General features: G+C 44.2%; 3 protein-coding genes across 3 annotated transcripts; 1 reads left to right on the top strand and 2 right to left on the bottom strand.

Moving 5' to 3' along the window:
- Window positions 1–6,284: 6,284 nt before the first annotated feature.
- On the bottom strand, window positions 6,285–9,717 carry LOC127759822 (uncharacterized). Its single transcript, XM_052284044.1, has 2 exons — window positions 9,498–9,717; window positions 6,285–9,410 (listed from the first exon to the last, which is right to left on the bottom strand). The coding sequence occupies exon 2, from the start codon at window positions 9,246–9,248 to the stop codon at window positions 8,253–8,255; it is 996 nt and encodes a 331-aa protein (XP_052140004.1). The 5' UTR covers window positions 9,249–9,410; window positions 9,498–9,717; the 3' UTR covers window positions 6,285–8,252.
- A 2,465-nt stretch (window positions 9,718–12,182) lies between these two features.
- LOC127764037 (uncharacterized) lies at window positions 12,183–13,847 on the top strand. The gene has a single exon (XM_052288851.1). It carries the CDS (start codon window positions 12,736–12,738, stop codon window positions 13,711–13,713), a length of 978 nt encoding a protein of 325 aa, XP_052144811.1. The 5' UTR covers window positions 12,183–12,735; the 3' UTR covers window positions 13,714–13,847.
- A 769-nt stretch (window positions 13,848–14,616) lies between these two features.
- LOC127764047 (uncharacterized) lies at window positions 14,617–17,839 on the bottom strand. Its single transcript, XM_052288865.1, has 8 exons — window positions 17,388–17,839; window positions 17,116–17,294; window positions 16,406–16,486; window positions 16,208–16,294; window positions 15,998–16,121; window positions 15,809–15,880; window positions 15,329–15,409; window positions 14,617–14,963 (listed from the first exon to the last, which is right to left on the bottom strand). Exons 2-8 carry the CDS (start codon window positions 17,254–17,256, stop codon window positions 14,857–14,859), a joined length of 693 nt encoding a protein of 230 aa, XP_052144825.1. The 5' UTR covers window positions 17,257–17,294; window positions 17,388–17,839; the 3' UTR covers window positions 14,617–14,856.
- Window positions 17,840–19,809: the final 1,970 nt, after the last annotated feature.

Raw genomic sequence — 19,809 nt, 5'->3', positions numbered from 1 at the left:
CATGTCAAGGTGGTCGTCCTCTGGTGGTTGCCACCATTCCACCATCAGTTCTGGACAACCACCATTCCACCATCAGTTCTGAGATGTCCAGAGGCGGCTCCTTAGGGATCAGAGAATGATTTACTGCCCAGGCAAGCACCTTGAACGTGCATGCATCCGCTGGCTCAAAGTGCTCGATAAGCTAGCGGTTGAGCTTGTTGAGGATGTGCTTGAGGGCCTCTGGCTCACAGGTATGAGCAGGTAGGCCCTCAATTGCTAGCCTGATGACGTATGGCATCCTGGTACTCCTTGTGTTGGTAGAGTGGCTCAAAGTGCTCGATAAGCTAGCGGTTGAGCTTGTTGAGGATGTGCTTGAGGGCCTCTGGCTCACAGGTATGAGCAGGTAGGCCCTCAATTGCTAGCCTGATGACGTATGGCATCCTGGTACTCCTTGTGTTGGTAGAGTGGTGCCACCGGCAAAAGACAACCGGGTATTGTCTACCTGGAAGTGGCTGGATTGTGTGCCACACCATTGTGCAGTCCCCGTAAAGTTAGAGGGCCTCATCACCAACTCTAACGTTAGCCCACAGGATGCCACAGGAACGGCCCAACGCGTCAATCACCTGTTAACGGCAAAATTTGGTAAGATTCTTTAGTGGATTCGGTTAAAGAAAGAGCAGTCAGTCGACAGAAACTTATCCAGAAAAGACCGAGTTTAAGAAGGAATCGTGAAGACTACGGCATGGTGACTTAATTCTATCTACTCCCTCCGTTTCAGGTTATAAGATGTTTTGACTTTGGTCAAAGTCAAGCTGCTTCAAGTTTGACTAAGTTTATAGACAAATAAAGTAATATTTACATTACCAAATTAGTTTTATTAAATTAATAATTAAATATATTTTTATAATGAATTTATCTTGGGTTGAAAATATAACTATTTTTTTCTATAAACTTGGTCAAACTTGAAGCAATTTGACTTTGACCAAAGTCAAAACATCTTATAACCTGAAACGGAGGGAGTATTAATTAAGTAGGATGTAGTAATTTCCTTTTATCTTTAGGAAATGTTTATTTAGTGTCCGATCAAGACTTTTATCTTTCCTTTTATCTTTAGAAAATATATGACGTGTTCGATATGGACTAGTATCTACCCATGGGTATAAATATGTACACTTGGGGTTTTTGTAATCTATCTCTCAATCAATAGAACTTTGGCGCATCGCCACCCTTTTTATTTTCGTCTTTCTCGACGAGTTCTTGTTTCAAGTTGGGTTGCATCGGCTTCAATCTCCGACAAGGGGTAAGACTAGTTATGGTTGTTTGTATTGGCGGGGCTAGGGCCTCGACACTAATTGTGTCGGCGTAAACACCTATTTATCATATATCTTAGTTAATCTAAGTCGATGTCTCAATTTACCTTTATAGGACAGATCTTTTCTAGGGTTTTGTTGGTATCAGCTAAATTGTTTTATCAATTTAGATTAGCTAAGGTATCCACCACCTTGAAAATTAGTCTAAGACTTGATTGTTTAGACTTTATGTTTCTTTTCATATTTAGAACTGCATCAATTGGATTTGACCTACTAAGTCGTGCTTAAAATCATAAAAACTAAGCTGCCTTTGATTGCCAATAAGGGTTTCATTGCGATTTCAGTCGATGAGTTATCTGGACATTGCATTGGCTTACAAGGATTACATACAAGTTGGTTTTAGCCGATTGCAACAAAGGTTTCATTGATTATCGAATCTTATGGATTTAATTTAACCTTCGGATCAAGCAATTATTCTATCATATCATTATTGACTAATTGGTTTCTATTGAATTATATATTATTTTATTACATTATCATCAGTTGATTATCTTTATATCATTATTCATTCAAGAGTCAGACTCTACATTGGACATATAGCCGATTGCTCAAAACCCCATCAGCATCGACTGGTATCAACATCGGCTAGTATCACTATATCGGCTCGTCAGCCGATCGGCTTTTTGATATGCTGTTCTTGTCAGTTGCAGGATCAAACTGAATGGCATGCCCGCATCTCATCAATTTTAGGACCTACACTGGAGCTAAGCAAATCTCCCAAGCCATCGTATGTTTGTCGACACGGTTCGCGTCAACACAGATTCATTATCATCGGCTGGACGCGGATTTTTCATCAACACCACCATGGCCAAGGAGATCTCTTAGCGCCCCATCAAGACGGATGCCTCCAAAGCCTGCCTGCACAGACGCTGCTCGATCTCCACCATCCCTTGGGTCCAAGAGAGGACACAAAAGCCATAGGGTGGGTACATGGAAGGATCGCCAACACCTATATCATCGTCGCAATCCATCTTATGAGTGGGTACAACAGCCGTCGTAGCAGCCCCCCTCTTCCGCGCGCACGAGAGAGTGGTAGCCATAATGAGCGCAAAGGACATCGCCACCGCAGCGTGGCAAGGATGGGAGCCGTCAGCTACAGGGGAGCGCTTGTGCTCTTCTTTGTTAAACTTGCAGAAACGCTCAACATGGCCAAGGTACCAGCAACGATAACATCCGATGTTCCCCTTGCAATCTACCTTAAGATGGCCTATCCCTAGACACCGGAAGCACCTCACCTGGAGCCAACGCAGGATAGGGCGAGCTGGCTACACAGAACGAGTAAATGCGGTTGTTGGCCAGATGGCAGCGAACCCTTCTTTACACCTTGTGTTGCACCAGATGCCAAACCGGCTTCAATATCCACCTACGATAGGGTAGGAGGGCAGGCGCTGACCGGCGGGGCCTGTACAACGTCCGCCCGGGACAAGGACGATTCAATAGGGACTTTATCTAGCCAGTGACCGTTATAGCAGTTGATCGCTGAGCGGGGTGGGTGGTAGGTAGACGCTTCATCTCTTATCTCTCTCCGGCTCATAAGCCCTAGACCATAATGTTAATAGTGTTTCCCCGCCGCCCTTTACATTTGCTTTCTTTGGCAAATGAAGACTTCGAGAGTCAAATGTATTTTCTTGTAATTTTTTTTTTCTTTTAGTCCCTTTTGATCTAGCATGCTTTTAGCACCTTGAAATTCTAGGTGAACTAATTATTTGTCTGATTGGTTAGCCTTATTCAGTACATATATTTGAGTTCCTGTAAAATCCTAGATTTTACATGCATTATAAAGTTGGGTTTCCCAAGTGAAATTCTTTCTGGGATGGTCTTAATCTGATGTTGGCGCATTCATAACTAACAATAATTATGCATGCATTGGAGATCTTTGTAGTGCATCTATTGTTGACCTAAATGTTAGTCATGTCAATCTAGAAGATAATTATATGCTGATTTAATCCATTTGTTGATTTGATTTAACAGGCCAAATCTCTAAAAGCTCGGGAAGAAAATAACAAAAGCAGCAATGGACGTCGATTTTTGGGGTTTGTTTCCTCTTTCCAATTTAGTGTATTTAAATAACAACTGTCTCATTAAGATTAAAAAAAACAACTTTGTGATTAATGTTATTGTTTATTAGGAGTGGTAATTGAGCCGTGCAATAAGAAGGAGATCTTTTGTCCTGAGGATACCCTGTATCATCTAACATCGGTATGTTCTACTCCCTCCATCTCAGAATATAGCAACCTAGGATTGTAATAAGTTGGGTTCTAGGTTGCTATATTCTAGGATGGAGACAGAGGGAGTACTTGTTATCTCTCATATTATCAATTTTCTTACCAGGTCTCATTATTTATAGTGATGTCTCATCTTACTGTTATAACTTAAATCGCAGGTAGCCCTTGATGAGGCTTACGGGCTAAAAGACTCCAATGTGAAAGTATTTGTCGAAGTTAATGATGAGAAGTTTGCGATTGGGACGCTTTCCTCCAAAAGGCATCCGCATATCAAGGTTGACTTCTGTTTCAAGAAGAACTTTCAACTATTCCACACCTCACTAATCAGCAAAGTTGCCTTTTGTGGCTATCAAGTAAAGAATTTGGGAAAATTCACTGATTCTGAAGGTAAATTGGTCATCTCTAATGTTTCCCCTACACTTGGCTTCATGATAATCACAATTCTTGAGATGTGATGTTTCAGGTGATGAATCTGATGAGGAGGTTCCACCAGGTATTCGTCTATACCCCAAGTTAGATGGTATATGCTTTGCTAATCATAATAATTACTTTATAAGCCTTAAGAACGCTTACCTTTTTTATAGAATACTACGCTAATTCAACTTCCATAAAGTGTATGTGACGTGACCATGGCTACCATAGATACAACCATAGTTCACATTAGCTCAACTGGAAGACATCGCGATCAAGTCGCAGAAGTTCTGGATTCCAATTCGGTCACCTACAACAGTGTTGATTCCCAATGTGTGTATACGAGCTCCGTTTTTGGCCTGTGAGTACTCGATGGAAAGCTCTTCGAGTCTTCTTCCCAACGGAACCAGTCTCATCTCCAAATTCCATCTCAGTCGGTTGCAATCACAGAAACTAGGTGTTGCATCACCTATAATGGGCCTATGGGTTTATAACTTCGTCTGGGACCCTGGCCCAAGTAGGGCCCATGTGGGGTGCGCCCCAACTTGATGGAGCATGACTTTAGGGACCCCATGGTCATCCTCCCACCTCCTTAAATAGCTAGGTACCCCTTCAGGTTTTTTCGGGTTTTGTTTAGATTAAAGTTTAGCTTTTCTACTTTGCCGTGTAATCCCGTGATTTGTTAGATCGTCTATTTGCTCGTTACGGAATCCCAAATTATCATTTATATTCAATTGCTATTTGTAATTTAGATTGGTTTTATTTTGTTCTTGCTTGTTTTTTTTTATTTGCTTGCAGGAATAAGGTTAATCTACACCGGCAAGATCAATAACCCACGAAAAGGTGTATCGATCGTTAAGGCGTAACACAACGTCTCGTACGGTTCTAGTCGGGTCGTAAACGTTTCTCCCATATCGTAGTCGTGAGCGTATCGAGCGGAGCTCAGGGTTTATCAAGTGGTATCAGGGTTTCATATTGCTTTTATCACTTGATAAACCATAAGCTCCACTCAATACACTCACGGCTATAATTGGCTTGATCTTTCAGTGAGTTAACGATAACTACGATTTGGGAGAAACGTTGACGACCCGACTTTAACCGTACGAGACGTGTTGTCTTAGCGATCGATACACCTCTCCATCGGTTGTTGACCTTGTTGGTGTAGATCAACCTTGTTCCCGCAAGCAAATCGAAGAAATAAGCAAGAGCGAGATAAAAAGCAATGTAAATTGCAAATAAGAATTGAATACAAATAACAAGTTAGAATTCCGTAACGATCTAACAAGTCACGAGATTATATGGCAAAGTAGCAAAGCTAAACTTTAATCTAAACAAAACCTGAAAAACCCTGAAGAGGTACCTAGTTATTTAAAGAGGTGGGAGGACGACCATGGGGTCTCTAGAGTCGTGCTCCACCAGGTTGGGCACATCCCACTTGGGTCGAGGCCCTAAATGAAGTTACAAGCCTATACGTCCATTATAGATGACGCAATACCTAGTTTCTGTGATTGCGGTCGACCGAGATGGAATTTGGAGATGAGACTAGATTAGTTGGAAATAAGACTCCAAGAGCTTTCCATCAAGTACTCATGGGCCAAAAACGGAGCTTGTATGCACATTTGGCGGCCATTTGAAATCAGCACTGTTGCAGGTGACCGAATTGGATTTTAGAACTTCTACGGCGATGTCTTCTAGTTGAGCTATGATGTGAACTATGGTTTTATCTATGGTAACCATGGTCACATCAGTATGCTTGTGTAGTTTGAAGTGCTTCGTCCATGTTACATTTTATGATAGAATCTGCTAGACATGCTAATGTGAGCCGGTAAGCGAATCTTCGAATGATATATTTTTTTATGTTAAACTTTCAGATAATATGATCAAAGAAGCACAGAAAAGTAAACTTCCTGCAAAGTCTGCTACAGTTGCATCCGCCATGCAAAAGGCTTTTGTAAAGGAAATAGAGCACTATGAGAAATCAAAAGCTGATGATGACAACAATGAACGATACAGTGATATTTCAGTAGTTGGTGAATCTACTGGTAATGAGGTACGTAACAGTGACATTATTAAAAATGAGCAGTCATGAATTGTGTTGGATATATTATAATCCTGCGATACATTTGTATGATATGATTGACAAATAGGATTCAAGTGATGATGCTGATTATGAAGGTAAGAGTTCTGATGAAGAAGAGACTACTGCAAAGGAAGGTGAGAGTACTGATGAAAAAGAGACTCCTGCAAAGGAAGGTGAGAGTTCTGATGAAGAAGAGACTCCTGCAAAGGTATGTGTAGATTGATTTGGGAATTGGGGAATGATTGGCCTCACCACTGACCAGTACCCCCACACATGCATATATTTATTTAACAGAATTACAAGCAGGTCCCTGATAAAGTTGCATATTACACCAACACTCCCCCTCAAGATGGGCAAAAGATATCGATCATGCCCATCTTGTTACAAAATAACTCATTCACTTGGGCCTAATCCCTTTGTTAGACAATCAGCTAGTTGTTTACAAGATTTAGTATACTCTAGGCTAAGCACTCCACTATCAATTTTCTCTTTGATGAACAACCTATCAATTTCGATATGCTTTATGTGATCATGCTGAACCGGATTGTTTGCAATGTTGATAACTGATTTATTATCACAATGGAGCACCATAGTGCCATCCCTTCAAGTATCTTAGGATTCTATGAGCTGCCTCCAAAAGACCAGACCTAGGATCATGCATATATCTATTTACCACACTCACTACATAAGAGATATCAGGTCTTGTATGGCACAGATATATCAAGCGTCCTACAAGCCTCCTTGTCAACTGGATCACCTGTCTGAGCACATAGTTGATGATTTTTATCAATTGGTGTAGCACTTGAACGACATCCAAGCATTCATGTTTCTGCCAATAGATCAAGGATATATTTCCCTTGGGAGAAAACGATTCCCTTTGACGACCGAGCAATCTCAATCCCAAGGAAGTATCGAAGAGGTCCAAGATCCTTCACCTCAAAGGTCTTTCCAAACATTTCCTTCAAGCACCTAATTTCTTCCCCCATCATCACCGGTGATCACTATATCATCAGCATACACTGCCAAGATGGTAATACATGAACCCTTATGTGTATAAAAAACCGTGTGATCTCCATTGCATTGGGAATATCCCATCTCACATAGTGCACGCCTAAATCTATCAAACCATGCACGTGAGACTGCTTCAAACCATATAATGATCTCTTGAGTTTACATACCTTTCCTACCGTTTGGTTATTTCCAAATCCAAGGGGAATCTCCATATAGACCTCTTGTAGATCACCATAAAGGAAAGCATTTTTCACATCCAGCTGATGTAGAGGCCATCCAAAGTTAACTGCAGAAGACACCAAAGCTCTCACTATACCCATCTTGGCCACAGGAGCAAATGTTTCATCATAGTCAATCCCATAAGTTTGACTATAACCTTTTGCAACTAATCTTGCTTTGTATCTATCCACCTTCCCTTCAGGAGTTTGCTTTACTGTAAATACTCACTTACATCTTACTGCTCTTTTTCCTGGTGGAAGTCTCACAAGTTCCCATGTCTTGTTCTCCTGAAGGGCATGAAGCTCCTCCTTCATTGCATCTTTCCACCTAGGATCTTGCTTGGCACATCTCCAGTCTTTCAGAACAGGCACTGCTTGTAATGATGCAATGAAAGTTTTGTATGCAGGTGAAATGTGGGAGTATGAGATATAATTTGCAATGTCATGCTTAGAGCTAATATGTTCAAAGCCAAGACGTATAGGAGGTTTCCCAGCATTACTTCTAGTTTCCCTACGTTGTGTAAGAGGTAATTCTACTTGTTCAAGTATAGGGGGAACATCACCAGACGTTTCAATGAGGGGCAAGGGAGTTGGAGGAGAGAGGCACGGGGAGGATTCTTGGACTGGATGCTCAGGTTGTTCGGACTCTTCAACTTGCTCCCGTGCAAATTCCCTAATTTGGTCCCCATCATTCTTCCTTGTCATCTCCACAAGATATGCGATTAATAAGATATGCAGCAGTCATCACTTCCACAAGTATTTGGGTACATTCATCTGAAACATAAGTGAACGTGCCACCTCCAACAAATGTCGGTTCTTCCTCTCAGCTACACCATTTTGAGGAGGGGTTCCAGGACAAGTGGTTTGATGTATGATCCCTTGATCCAAGACATAAGAGACAAATTCGTTGTTGATATACTCAGTCCCATTATCAGTTCGAATGATTCGAACATTTGCATCAAACTGATTTGAATTTATGAAAATCTTGGAAGCATCGAAGAACATCATTCTTGTGCTTAAGTACATAAATCCAAGTCATTCGAGTGTAACAATCAATGAAGGAAACAAACCACTTAAATCCACTCACTAAAGTAACTGGCCATGGTCCCCAAACATCATAATGTATTAATATAAAGGGTTCATAACTACGGAGGCCACTCCCAACATATGGGGTCCGTGTATGTTTGCCAAATTCGCAAGCGTCACAGACAAGTCTACTTTTGTTCACTCCATTAAAGAGAATTGGATATAGCTTACTTACGTTATCAAATGATGGATGTCCTAACCGGCAATGAAGCAAAATAATCTCCTCAGCATTTCCTGCAACTGCAGCCAATCCTACTTCTTCATTATTGATGTACCACAACCCATTGCGCCTGACTCCAGTCCCAATCCTCCTCCCAGTCCCCCTCTCATAGTGATCCAAATCTGCCCATAATTGTTGCAACTCACTAGAATATTCTTGAACAGTTCTTCCCTCTTGCTTCAAGTTCTCCACCTTGTCTTGAGCCTCAACCATCATCATTGCATTGTCTTCCCCTGAGTACATTTTGCTCAATGTCTTCCACACAGTTGATGCATTAGAAATTGTCTCCACCATCCTCGCAATGGATGGAGCCACTGAGGTCATTAACCATGTTGCCACCGTAGAGTTGGTGGAATTCCACACCTTCCAGTCCACACTAAGCTTGTCATCCGGTTCAATACAAGTTTCCTCCAAATAGTGTTCTACCCCTTTTGCCCTCAACATCAATCTTGTCCTTCTAGACCAGCTCAAGTAATTTTGGCTCTCCTCCAACTTAACTTCATTCGGCATTTGCTCTAGCTTTATTTCAGGTGATGCCCCTCCTATTCTAGGCCCCATCATCCCAGTAGCTATCAAGTCTTGTAGTAGGCTTTTCATCTCGCCTTTAGTGACCAGCGATGATTCCTCAACCCCTTTCAATGGATCCATCTCCTAGAGCGATGCCAACTAACACTCCTTGCTGCCCGTGTTCACCACAATCACGGCAACTCTTATTCCATCAAGTTTTCAGCAAGCAAAGAACGGGAACATATCCTCGCTTGTGCTCTTAGCAACCCAAATCACATAACTGGACCAGGCTTCTTCCCGCACCTGTCAACAAAGAAACAGAAATAAACTTGCTCTCTTTCCCACAACAAGCTCACAAATCAGTCCCAAATCCAACTCCCAAAACAGTACCGTCTTTTCTTCCTCCTAGCTTGCGCACACAGAGCTCCTCTCCTCCAGGAAGCCCACGAACCTGAGGGCCTCGCGTGCGCGCAGCGGGGCTGCTACCAGCGCGCCGAGTGGCGCGGCGGCGCTGCTGCTGCCCCGCACGCCGGTGCTGCTCCTGCTGCTACCTTCTCCCGCCTTCCTGCTGCTGCTGCCTAACGCCTGAGAGAGGGGTGGAATGAGCTTGTTGGCCTCACCACCGATCAGCACCCCCACACATACATATCTTTATTCAACAGAATTACAAGTAGGTCCCTCATAAAGTTGCATATTACACCAACAGTATGAGATACTTAAGTGGATGATAGTTTCTGATGCTTAATTTCTCAGAAACCTTGTAACTTTTTTGTTGTTGTTGTTTCCTTGATCTCCCAGAATACTAAAGAGGAAAATGAACCAGTGGTAACACCCTTGAAGACATTTCCACATGAGATGGCAAAGATAGAAGCACCAATTACGGACAACAAAACTGGTTGGAATTTGTTTCTTTTGATTTGTTTTTGTTGAACTCACAATTTTTTCGTCATGAAGATTGCAAATTCATACTTCTTGTTGATCTTGTGTGCAGGTACTAATACTAGCAAGAGAGGTAGTCATCTTCAAGTTACAAACCCTCACCCAGCAAAACAGGCAAAGAGGACGCCCATAAAGAACGACACGCCTAAGCGTTCTGCTAGCTATGTCTGCAACTCATGCAAAAAGTAAATTATTGTTCCTTTTACTTAATGATTTACCATTGAAATATTGCTATATCCTCACATAGGCACTTGCTAACTTGCTCAGGACTTTCAACTCCTCTGGTGCTCTGAAGGATCATTCAAAGGCGAAACACCCTGCAACCAATTGATACGAGATAACACTAGTCTGTGTTAGATTGTTAGTGATAGGTAACTGAATATTTTTTTTTCGCCGGGAGAGAGAGAGAATATTTTTGAAGCAGCTATTTCCTAGCCTCATCTGAAACAATATTAGGATTCGAGACGATGGTCTCTTCAACATAATTTTGGAACACTTTATGTGAAAAGATTCTGGAACGTAGATACCACAGTTTCTTTATGAATGAGTGCTGAACGGTTTCATTGTTCTGGGGATGGAACACATTTTCTTTATGAATGAGTGCTGAACGGTTTCATTGTTCTGGGGATGGAACACGGACATAGGTATGTGCCTCAGCGTTGCACTTCTGATCGGTGGCTTGCGTTACTCATTGGTCAGCTCCAGGGACTCCGATCCGTTGAGTTGGATAATAGGGCCTGAATGCTTATGGGAGTTATCTTGTAGACTTGTACACTAACGATTTCGGAATGAACCTTGATAACAATGGGGCAGGATAGTATTTCCAATGTGAAAATCCCTGCAGGATCCCGGCGAAAAAAAAACCTGCAGCAGATGGCAAATAACTGTCTATGTTCTTAATTTAAATTAACTACTGTTACGGTTAAACATATATTGATTGGATGATTAAACGTTGAAAAAATACGATGCTACAGTTCTTTTTACCGATGCATTCTGATAAATTTGGCTGCCAAATGTACATGTTCTACACTTTTCTTCTATATTCCAGAGCGACTTCGCTATATTTTTTTAGTGATGCGATGTCCACGGGATAGGATTATACGCTAGTCAACCTCTCTGATCTCTGCAAGAACTAGTATAGCTTGCATTTACCAACTTCTTGACTAGACAACTCTTGAGCCCTTCTTTCCTTGTTCATTTAGGTTCCCAGTTCAACACATGCTGAAACTTTCTTCCCTTTTCTACCTTGGATTTCAATGCCTAAATCGGATAAACAAGTACTAACAATCACTGGTCCAGTCCAACACGGAAGGTTTTCAGGAACTCTGAATCTGCTGTCACTTGCCATTTGCCACCAAATCCGTTGATCAAGTCCACATGGATGATGGATCAACTCACACTGCATCCATCACCGTTCCCAAAAGCTTTGTAAAGCTAGGCAAAGCTCCTCCAAGGGAGCCAGCCTCCTATCAACAATCAGTCGACCAATCAGATAGATCCTGATGGCTTCTGATAACGACAGAAAAGTTCACAAGTTTATCCACAGCCTCTTATCTTCTTTTTAAGATTTTGCAGGTAGGGTATAGTATTTATCAAGCTAAAGCCCCTGCCTTTCAGGAAAATCAGAGCTCTTATCCAAAAGTCACTTGTGTCCATTGACCACTCTTTTGGCTTAACTAGGACACAGCCTCACTTTCCTGTGGTTCCACACACAAAATGGCCAGATTCTGCCATTAGCTGCAGTGTGCATTTCATCCATAAACTTTATTCCATCCACTTATGTATCCATTCAAGCCCCCTGCAAACCACAGTCCACACTCCACAGTGAGTTCAACGTCTGATCCACCTGAAGGAATCCAGTAAACAGAAAGATCCTGCTACTGCCTGAAGACTGAGATTCGTTGTGTCATGTGGCAAATGATTTGCTAAGCAGTTATTCCAGAGTCTTAGTTAAGTACCTTTTGCAGACTGAATTAATCCAGCTTAAAGTTGGTCAACAAACTCCACAGATTAATCCCCTACATTCCCTTGCCTGCAGAGTGTTCAGCACAATACAGTTATACTCCCTAAGCCATAAGAAATCCAGTGCCTCCCCTCCACCACATGTCATGCTATCTTCAGCATGTTACCCACATGCGCCTGCTTGCAATATCTGAGACCTGAGCCACCAAGGATCCCAAGTCCAATGCATAGGAGAAACATACAGTTAGGAGAGAAGGGTGCAAGATTCGACAATGCAGCAATTCTCATACCTCAAAGCCATTGGCCTGTGCCTGCCTCCTCCTCCCAATAGTGAGTTTTTCGATCTCTTTTTTTTTTTATCTTGAGAGATGCCCCATGGTGAGAGTTGGGAGTAGAAAAACAGGAGCATGATGTACTGCAGAGAAATCAAGATTGGTCCATGAAAGATAGAGCATTTATTCCAAGCAGGCAGAGAAGGTTCCTCCAGTTTTTAAACACCCCATGAGGGCTTCCTCCACTCACTTTCATGTACAGCTCACTTTCTTGGCCTCCTTCCTTTCCAGCTCGGTTTGCTAACTCATGGTCTCCTCCTCCTACTCATCATCATCGTCTTCTTCTTCTTGCCCAACTCCATATCTCTGCATGGCTCCATGCCTCTCCATGGCGCCTATGTATAGCCTCTCCTAGTCCTATCTCTCGTCTCATCATCGTACACAAACAGTAGTACATGATGCAGGACCTGTTCTCGGTGCCGTCCTGCTTCTCCTCCGGCGAGAAGCTGCCGGACATCCCGAGCTCCGGCACGGCGGCGGCGGCGGCGGCGGCCAGGCAGAGCGCGGTGACGCTGGTCTACCGGGCGGAGATCTCCGGCCACCGCCGGCTTGTCACCGTGACGTGGTGCAGGAACCTGCTCACGCACGGCCTGTCGGTGTCGATCGAAGGGTCGGCGGGCAACGGCAAGGACAAGATCGGCAGGGAGTACGGCGAGGCCGCCGTCGCCGCCACGGCGGCGGACGGCGGTGGCGGCGGCGGCGGCGGCAAGAGCTGCAGCGCGTGCAAGGTGGAGATGCAGCCATGGCACTTCTGGCGGAAGTACGGCGCGAAGCAGTTCCAGGTGGACGGCAGCGCCATCGACGTGGTGTGGGACCTGAGGAGCGCGAGGTTCTCCGATGAGCCGGAGCCGCTGTCCGACTACTACGTCGCGGTGGTCGCCGGCGAGGAGGTCGTCCTCCTCCTCGGCAACCTCAAGAAGGACGCGTTCCGGCGGACGGGGTCACGGCCGTCGCTGCAGGACGCGGTGCTGGTGTGCAAGAAGGAGCACGTCTTCAGCAAGAAGAGGTTCGTGACCAAGGCCAGGTTCAGCGACAGGGGGAAGCTGCACGACATCAGCATCGAGTGCAGCAGCAGCAACCTCACCGGCGGCACGGACGTCGACATGGCGATCAAGATCGACGGCTGCGTCAGCGTCCTCGTCAGGCACCTCCAGTGGAAGTTCAGAGGCAACGAGTGCATCTCCATCAACAAGCTCAAGGTGCAGGTGTACTGGGACGCCCATGACTGGCTCTTCGGCACAGGGATGAGGCATGCCTTGTTCATCTTCAAGCCCGAGCCGCCGTCGCCGTCGCCGCCGGGAGCGAGCTCTGAATTCAGCACCGATGAATATTCAGATTTCTGCCTGTTTCTGTACGCATGGAAGGTTGAATGAGCCTACACACTTTGTTACTGCGATACGGGCGGACGTTTTTTTTTTTTTTTAACCATGCTATGAACTGGTAATTCAGATCATGTAATGGATTGGAAGATAGAAGAAGAAGAAGAGGGAAGAAATTATTGATGCCATTTTGTATTTCCTCTCCCATGGAGAGGGTGTTGGGCACATGGAAGATTGCATTAGAGGGGCACGCACAGGATAGTCCTGGGAGTAGGAACAGGCTGGTCCTGATAGAGAAACATAGGGGGTGGTGACAGGTAGGATTCACAATGGCACTGCCTTTCCCAATCATGCATTCATGCTTATTTATCCAGAGAAACTCCAGCTAATGGCTGGTGGCTGGTCCCTCCTATCTAGTACTATGCTCTGCTCCTCCTCTCTCATTTTTCTATTACTCATTTACTTTGACCCTAGTTTCTTCTCCTATCCTCAAGTGAAGGAAGAGTAGATTGGGGTGCAAACCCCTGATAGTACAACACTTGTATAATTCAGATGTACTTTTGTTAAAGGCAACTAGTCAAGGAGTGCATACTTTTCATCATGGTTTTCGGTAACACATTTGGACCATGTAGCTTTGGTACCACCACAATTCCAGTTAAGATTTCAATCATATAATGATTAAACATTACAAGTAATTGAAAAAAGCTGGAAGAAATGAGTTAGCATATGTCATACAGGATGCAGGAAAAAGAAAACAGAATCCTGGAAGACAACTGAGTTCATAAAGTTCTGTTCCTGATGTTTTTTTAATCATCATGTCCTCATTAGTTGACATCCGGATTGAAAATAGGAATGCCAGAAATATACCAAGGAAGTGCTCTTCTCAGAATCCCAAAAATACAATAAAGGAAGTGCGCTTTCCCAATAGTTTGACCATGGAAAAACTATTTTCTGGTAGTAAAAATTAAAATATGTAACCATGGAAAATATATTAATTTGACCAAAATTGCTAGTTCCAATAGTTTTCATATATAGTGCTCTTTTCACAATAATATATAATGAGGACAATAAATAAGTTATCTAAAATTATACTTCCTCAACATTGTGACAAATCATGAATTCTCAACAAATGAATAGTCGAATTAATAGAAGTGAAAGCATGCTATTTTGATATGAATTAGTATAAGTCAAAACATGCTATTTTGATCCAAAACCAAACCATTTTGCTAAGAAAAATTTGTTCTTCCCACGGGGAGCTTCATCTGAGGTCTTTCCACCATTCCCGTGCACCGGTCTCTGATTATCTGCAATGCAAAACAGTTGCCACCAAATTAGCAAGAGTATACCACATACCAAAGTTGAATGTTTTTTTTTCTTTTAAGAAATTTTCATTGTTATTTTTTAAAAAAAAGGTGTGCGGGAGGGCTGCCTAAAGTTGCATTGGCTATGAATTGACTTTGGAATTTCGCTTAGTCTTAGTGGTATATTAGATGTAAAATCCCCAGGGTTCAATATTTGATATAATCACGCCAAAGCCATCGCTTGTATTTTCCTTTCTTAAGTCATGGTCAAACCAGCAAAGTGTGACCTCATCATTAACTGTGAATTGCTCAACTATTTACAGACAATCTACTTGTCAAATAATACTGGAGGCGCTAGAAAAAATTACTTGAATTGGGCTTCTTAGCATCTTGGGATGACCCTGATGCTGAAACTGAATGTTTCTGGTCCAGGGGACTGTTCCCTTCACCTAATATGAACAACAGAATGGAATTATGTCAGGAATAACAAGAAACAGGCAACACGTGTTAAGTAAAAATAAAGGGACATATACGACGATGACAGTAAGTCAGCATTATACTTGAATCAAAGCTATCTTAGTGATAGAATATAGCCCAGCAGGAGGAGCTATCAGATATTTCATCCTAGTCATGAAGGTTGTAAGAAGTGAAATGGGTATTGAAGTTACTACAAGAATATTTTGCCCTAATAGCATGAGCTGTTGCATACCAACGCTGTTTAAATTTTTAAGAAGAATTGGGACAAACAGTGAAATTTGTCTTTAACATAAATGTACATACATCCAGTTAATAAAATTGTACAGAAGGATTTCAGAATCTATTTAAATATAGTATGAATAAAAGCTCACCTTTTGTGGACGGCTCTCTGTAGGTGTTCTTCAAGTACTCGACAAAAGAATGATCATTGTGATCAAGAAGCACTGAACAAGAGAACAGCAAAAGCAAGTTACGAATGGAAATTACTACATATTTTTGCTACTTCTTGATTCTATACTCATAAATAAATATAGTATGAATGAAGAAGACTACTATATTACATTGTTGAAACAATTCGTGCCTCATATGCTCAGAGGTACCAAACAAGAGCAGTTGCACTGCCTCTGAATCTCTGTTTGAGCACATGTTGGAAAGATTTTTCGTATCTAACAGGATACCTGCAAGCTGAGGGGGAACCCAGAAAACATGGTTCAGAACATTCCACTAAATTATGCATAACAGTCTCTTTTATGTATAGCAAATGCACTAACCAGAAGTTTCTTTATGTCCAGGCTCTGAAGTAGACTATAAGCATCTTCACAATAATTATTGGTGAGGATTGTGCAAACTGAGCCCATCTAGGGGACAAAATCGAGCATGCTTATTAAGTAAAAGCTGGAATCATATACATTAACCTCTGCAAGAGTCTTGAGAAGTACCAGTACAACTGTACAAGTACATAACATTACCTTATCGTTTGGTTTCAGAACATCCTGCCCCACCACTACCAAGCTGACTCGCTTATCCATCATTAGCCCCTCCATGTCAACCTAAGTCGGATTATGAAAATCAGTATCATAAACATTTTACCATTACTCACAGCGTGCTTGATCACGGTTGTTCCTTTCAAATTGGAGAAACATATGTGTTATATGCCCATAAAACAGGAGATAGTTTGAAGGAAATGAATGGTGTGCTTGCATCTTGATTGTTCCTTTCAAAGTGGAGAACCTGACATGTTATATGCCCATAAAACTGGAAACAGTTTGAAGGAAATAGGCCATCAATAAGATTTACTAGGTGCTATTACAGATGCCCATGTCAAATTGATCTTACGCAGATGTTAAATGCATCAAATTTCAAAATTATGTTGCTTATTGTTGCTAGAATTGCTTTCCCTTTATATGCCCATATCAGCACATGAAGCTACAATTGCAAGAAGCCTATCAACCACATAACCCCAAATCACAGCCACATGGTGCCAATCAAAAACCGGAACACCCACATGACACGACTGCAATGTGATTGCTGTATATTGCCCATCCTTGTCGCCTCTGCCCAGAATAAACGCCCAATAACTCCGGGGCCTAGACAGTTGTCCGATTTGTCGGAGACGAATCCAACCCCCACGCTAAGCTAAACGGCCTGAAAGCTCACGCAAATCACTATCGTGTAGTACCTCGTCAGCGAAGAGCAGAGCAGAGGCGTCGACGCCGACGTGGTGGAGCAGCCAGGCCGCTTGCCTGCACCTCTCCATCCTGCCGCGGCGCATGTTCACCACCGGCATCGCCGCCTCGGCGTCCTCCTTGCTCGCCAGCATCCACGCGTAGCATATCGCCGCCGCGATTGAGCTGACACCTGCGGGGAGATAGAACAGGAAATCGCAAGTGAGCGTGTGGTGGGGTATATTCAATTGGAGCAATTGGGGGTGGATTTGGTGGTAATCCTTACTTTTGGAGGCGTCGGAGAGGACGATCTTCGTGGACCTCGAGGATGGGCGGCCGCCGGAGCCGAGCTCAGCGACGGCGGCGCGCTGGCGGCGGAGGAAGGAGTTGAGGCGCGCGACGCCATCGTCGAACACGTCGACGGCGGCGGGGGAGGAGGAGGAGGCGGAGGCGTGGCGGCGGTGGTGAGGCTTTGCGGCGGAGGTGGGCGAGGTGGAGGCGGAGGATGCGGCGCGGCGGTAGGCGGAGGAGGAGGAGAAGGAGTCAGGGGCGGAGGGGTCGTGGAAGCGGGACTTGCGGCGGGAAGACGGCGGGTTTGGGGGCAGGGAGTGGGCGGGGGAAGCCGGCGCGGAGGCGAACGGGTCGGCGCGCGGAGGCGAGGAGGAGATGGACGCGCGCTGCAGGATCTCGTCGCCGATGCCTCCCGGCTGCCGGTGCCTGCAAGCTCGCCGGAGGAAGAGAGACTAGTAAGCGAATACATAGTAGAAGGAAATCGCCACGGCGCCACCGGCAGTGAGCGGCGGCAGCGGGATGCCGGCGGCGGCGCGCCGCCGCCATGGGCGGCAAACCAAAAAAATGTGGTTTGCAACTGGGCCGCTAATATAGCTTTGTTGGGCCACTGGCCCATCTGACGATTGGGCCGCTAATACAGCTCGCCTGTGCGCGCGCACGTGCACGGACGACGACGTAGTGACATCACTGACATGCGTACCTTCGGGCGGAGCGTGACATCGGGTCGCGGCGGTCGAGCGACGGCGAGGGCTCCGTCCCGGCGGCGGCGGCGGCGGCGAACCTGGGCACCTGCCTGGACGGCGAGCCGACGCCCTTCCTCCCCGGCGACCCGGCCCCGATCATCCTCCTCGCCTCCTCCAACCACTCCTGCGTCTGCTTGCTCGCGCTACCACCGCCGCCGCCGCTCCTCCCCTGCTGCTGCTGCTGCTTCTTCTCCGCCGGCGCCGAAGGCCTCTTGCCGCCGCTCTGATCGCCGGTCAAGTCGTACGCACCGCCGCCGCTGCGCCGTGTGCCGACGGTGCCGAAGAACCAGTCGTTCATGAAGTCGGCCAGGTCCGGCGCCCCCTCCACCTCCATGGCAACCAAACCTCTTGATCGATCCTTTCACGTACGTATCCGGCCGGTTGGTGTTTTTGAGATGTTCTAACGTGAGTTTGGCTGATCAGAAGGTGGTTTTGCCTTTTTGGTGTGGAGATGAATGGAACAATGAGAGGGAGAGGGACGACAGCGTGCAGGGTGAGACGGTCGGGTCGGCCATTCGGCCGGCCGCGGCCGGCGGGGGGCGGCTGCTTGTATCGTAGTAGCGCCGAGTGGTCGTTTCGAGGTGCTGCTGTGTTCTTAAGTGATTGTTCCCAACTTCAAACCCCTCATTTTTCGTACGCACGTTTTTCAAACTACTAAATGTTATGTTTTTCTTAATAAATAATAGGAAAATTATTTGAAAATCATATTGATCTTTTTCTGAAATTTTAGATAATACTTAATTAATTATGTGTTAACACATGTTTCGATTTACGTGCCGGGATGATGTCAATGTGACATGGCAAAATTTGCTATAGGACACTCAACTTTTGTGTAATTTGATGATAGACATCCTAAAAAAGTGACACGAGTGAAAGACGCTCTAAAATTGGTAATTTGTTGGATGACATTTTCAGCTCAATTGAATAGATAAATTATTTAAAAATAAGACAATGACCCGGTCAAACGTTTTTTTTAGCCGAGACTAGAGTGAAAATGAAATATGATGTATGCTAGTGATGTACTTTGCCACTCTGGGCTATGGCAAATTTTGAGTTGCATAATTTCTAAAAGTTTACTCTAACACCATGTTTGAAGCATGTGACCAGAGAGGCGTTCTTATCTTTTTTAAGAATTCATCTCTCCAATTGAGCTGAAAATGTCATCTAGGAAATTACTAGTTTTTTTAATGTCATCAGCCGTAACACGTTTTTTCGATGTCTGTCAGCAAATTACATAAAATTTTAGTGTCATATAGTAAATTTGCCCCTAAGCATCTACAGCTTGCAAATTGCAATGAAGAGACAATAGGTTATCGACAGCTCGTCAGGATTTGGTTGGTGGTATCATGACAACCCGTTCATTGTAGATTGGGGTTGAGGGGGTATATCCGTCTATGTTACAACACAAACGAATTAATTAATTAGATATTAAAATGTTAAAAAATGAATTTGGACAAGTTATATAAAAAACTTTTATGTAGAATGTATTTTTAAGCTCCGCCCGAAGGTATGCATGTCAGCGATGTTAGTAGGTGGTGGTGCAATTAACCCCATTCACAAGCACATCCACTAAGTATGTTGGTCGTTGGGGGCTTATCGGCTCAGGTGAAGGAAGTAAGAAGTGAAGGGCCACGACGGTGCTTGGCGAGGAGGAAAAGGAATGTGCTATCGGAG

The sequence above is a fragment of the Oryza glaberrima genome, chromosome 1, assembly GCF_000147395.1.
Source record: "Oryza glaberrima chromosome 1, OglaRS2, whole genome shotgun sequence".
In the NCBI taxonomy this organism is placed as follows: domain Eukaryota; kingdom Viridiplantae; phylum Streptophyta; class Magnoliopsida; order Poales; family Poaceae; genus Oryza; species Oryza glaberrima.
The sequence above is the reverse complement of the archived record's forward strand: the minus strand, read 5'-3'. Positions and strand labels throughout refer to the sequence as shown.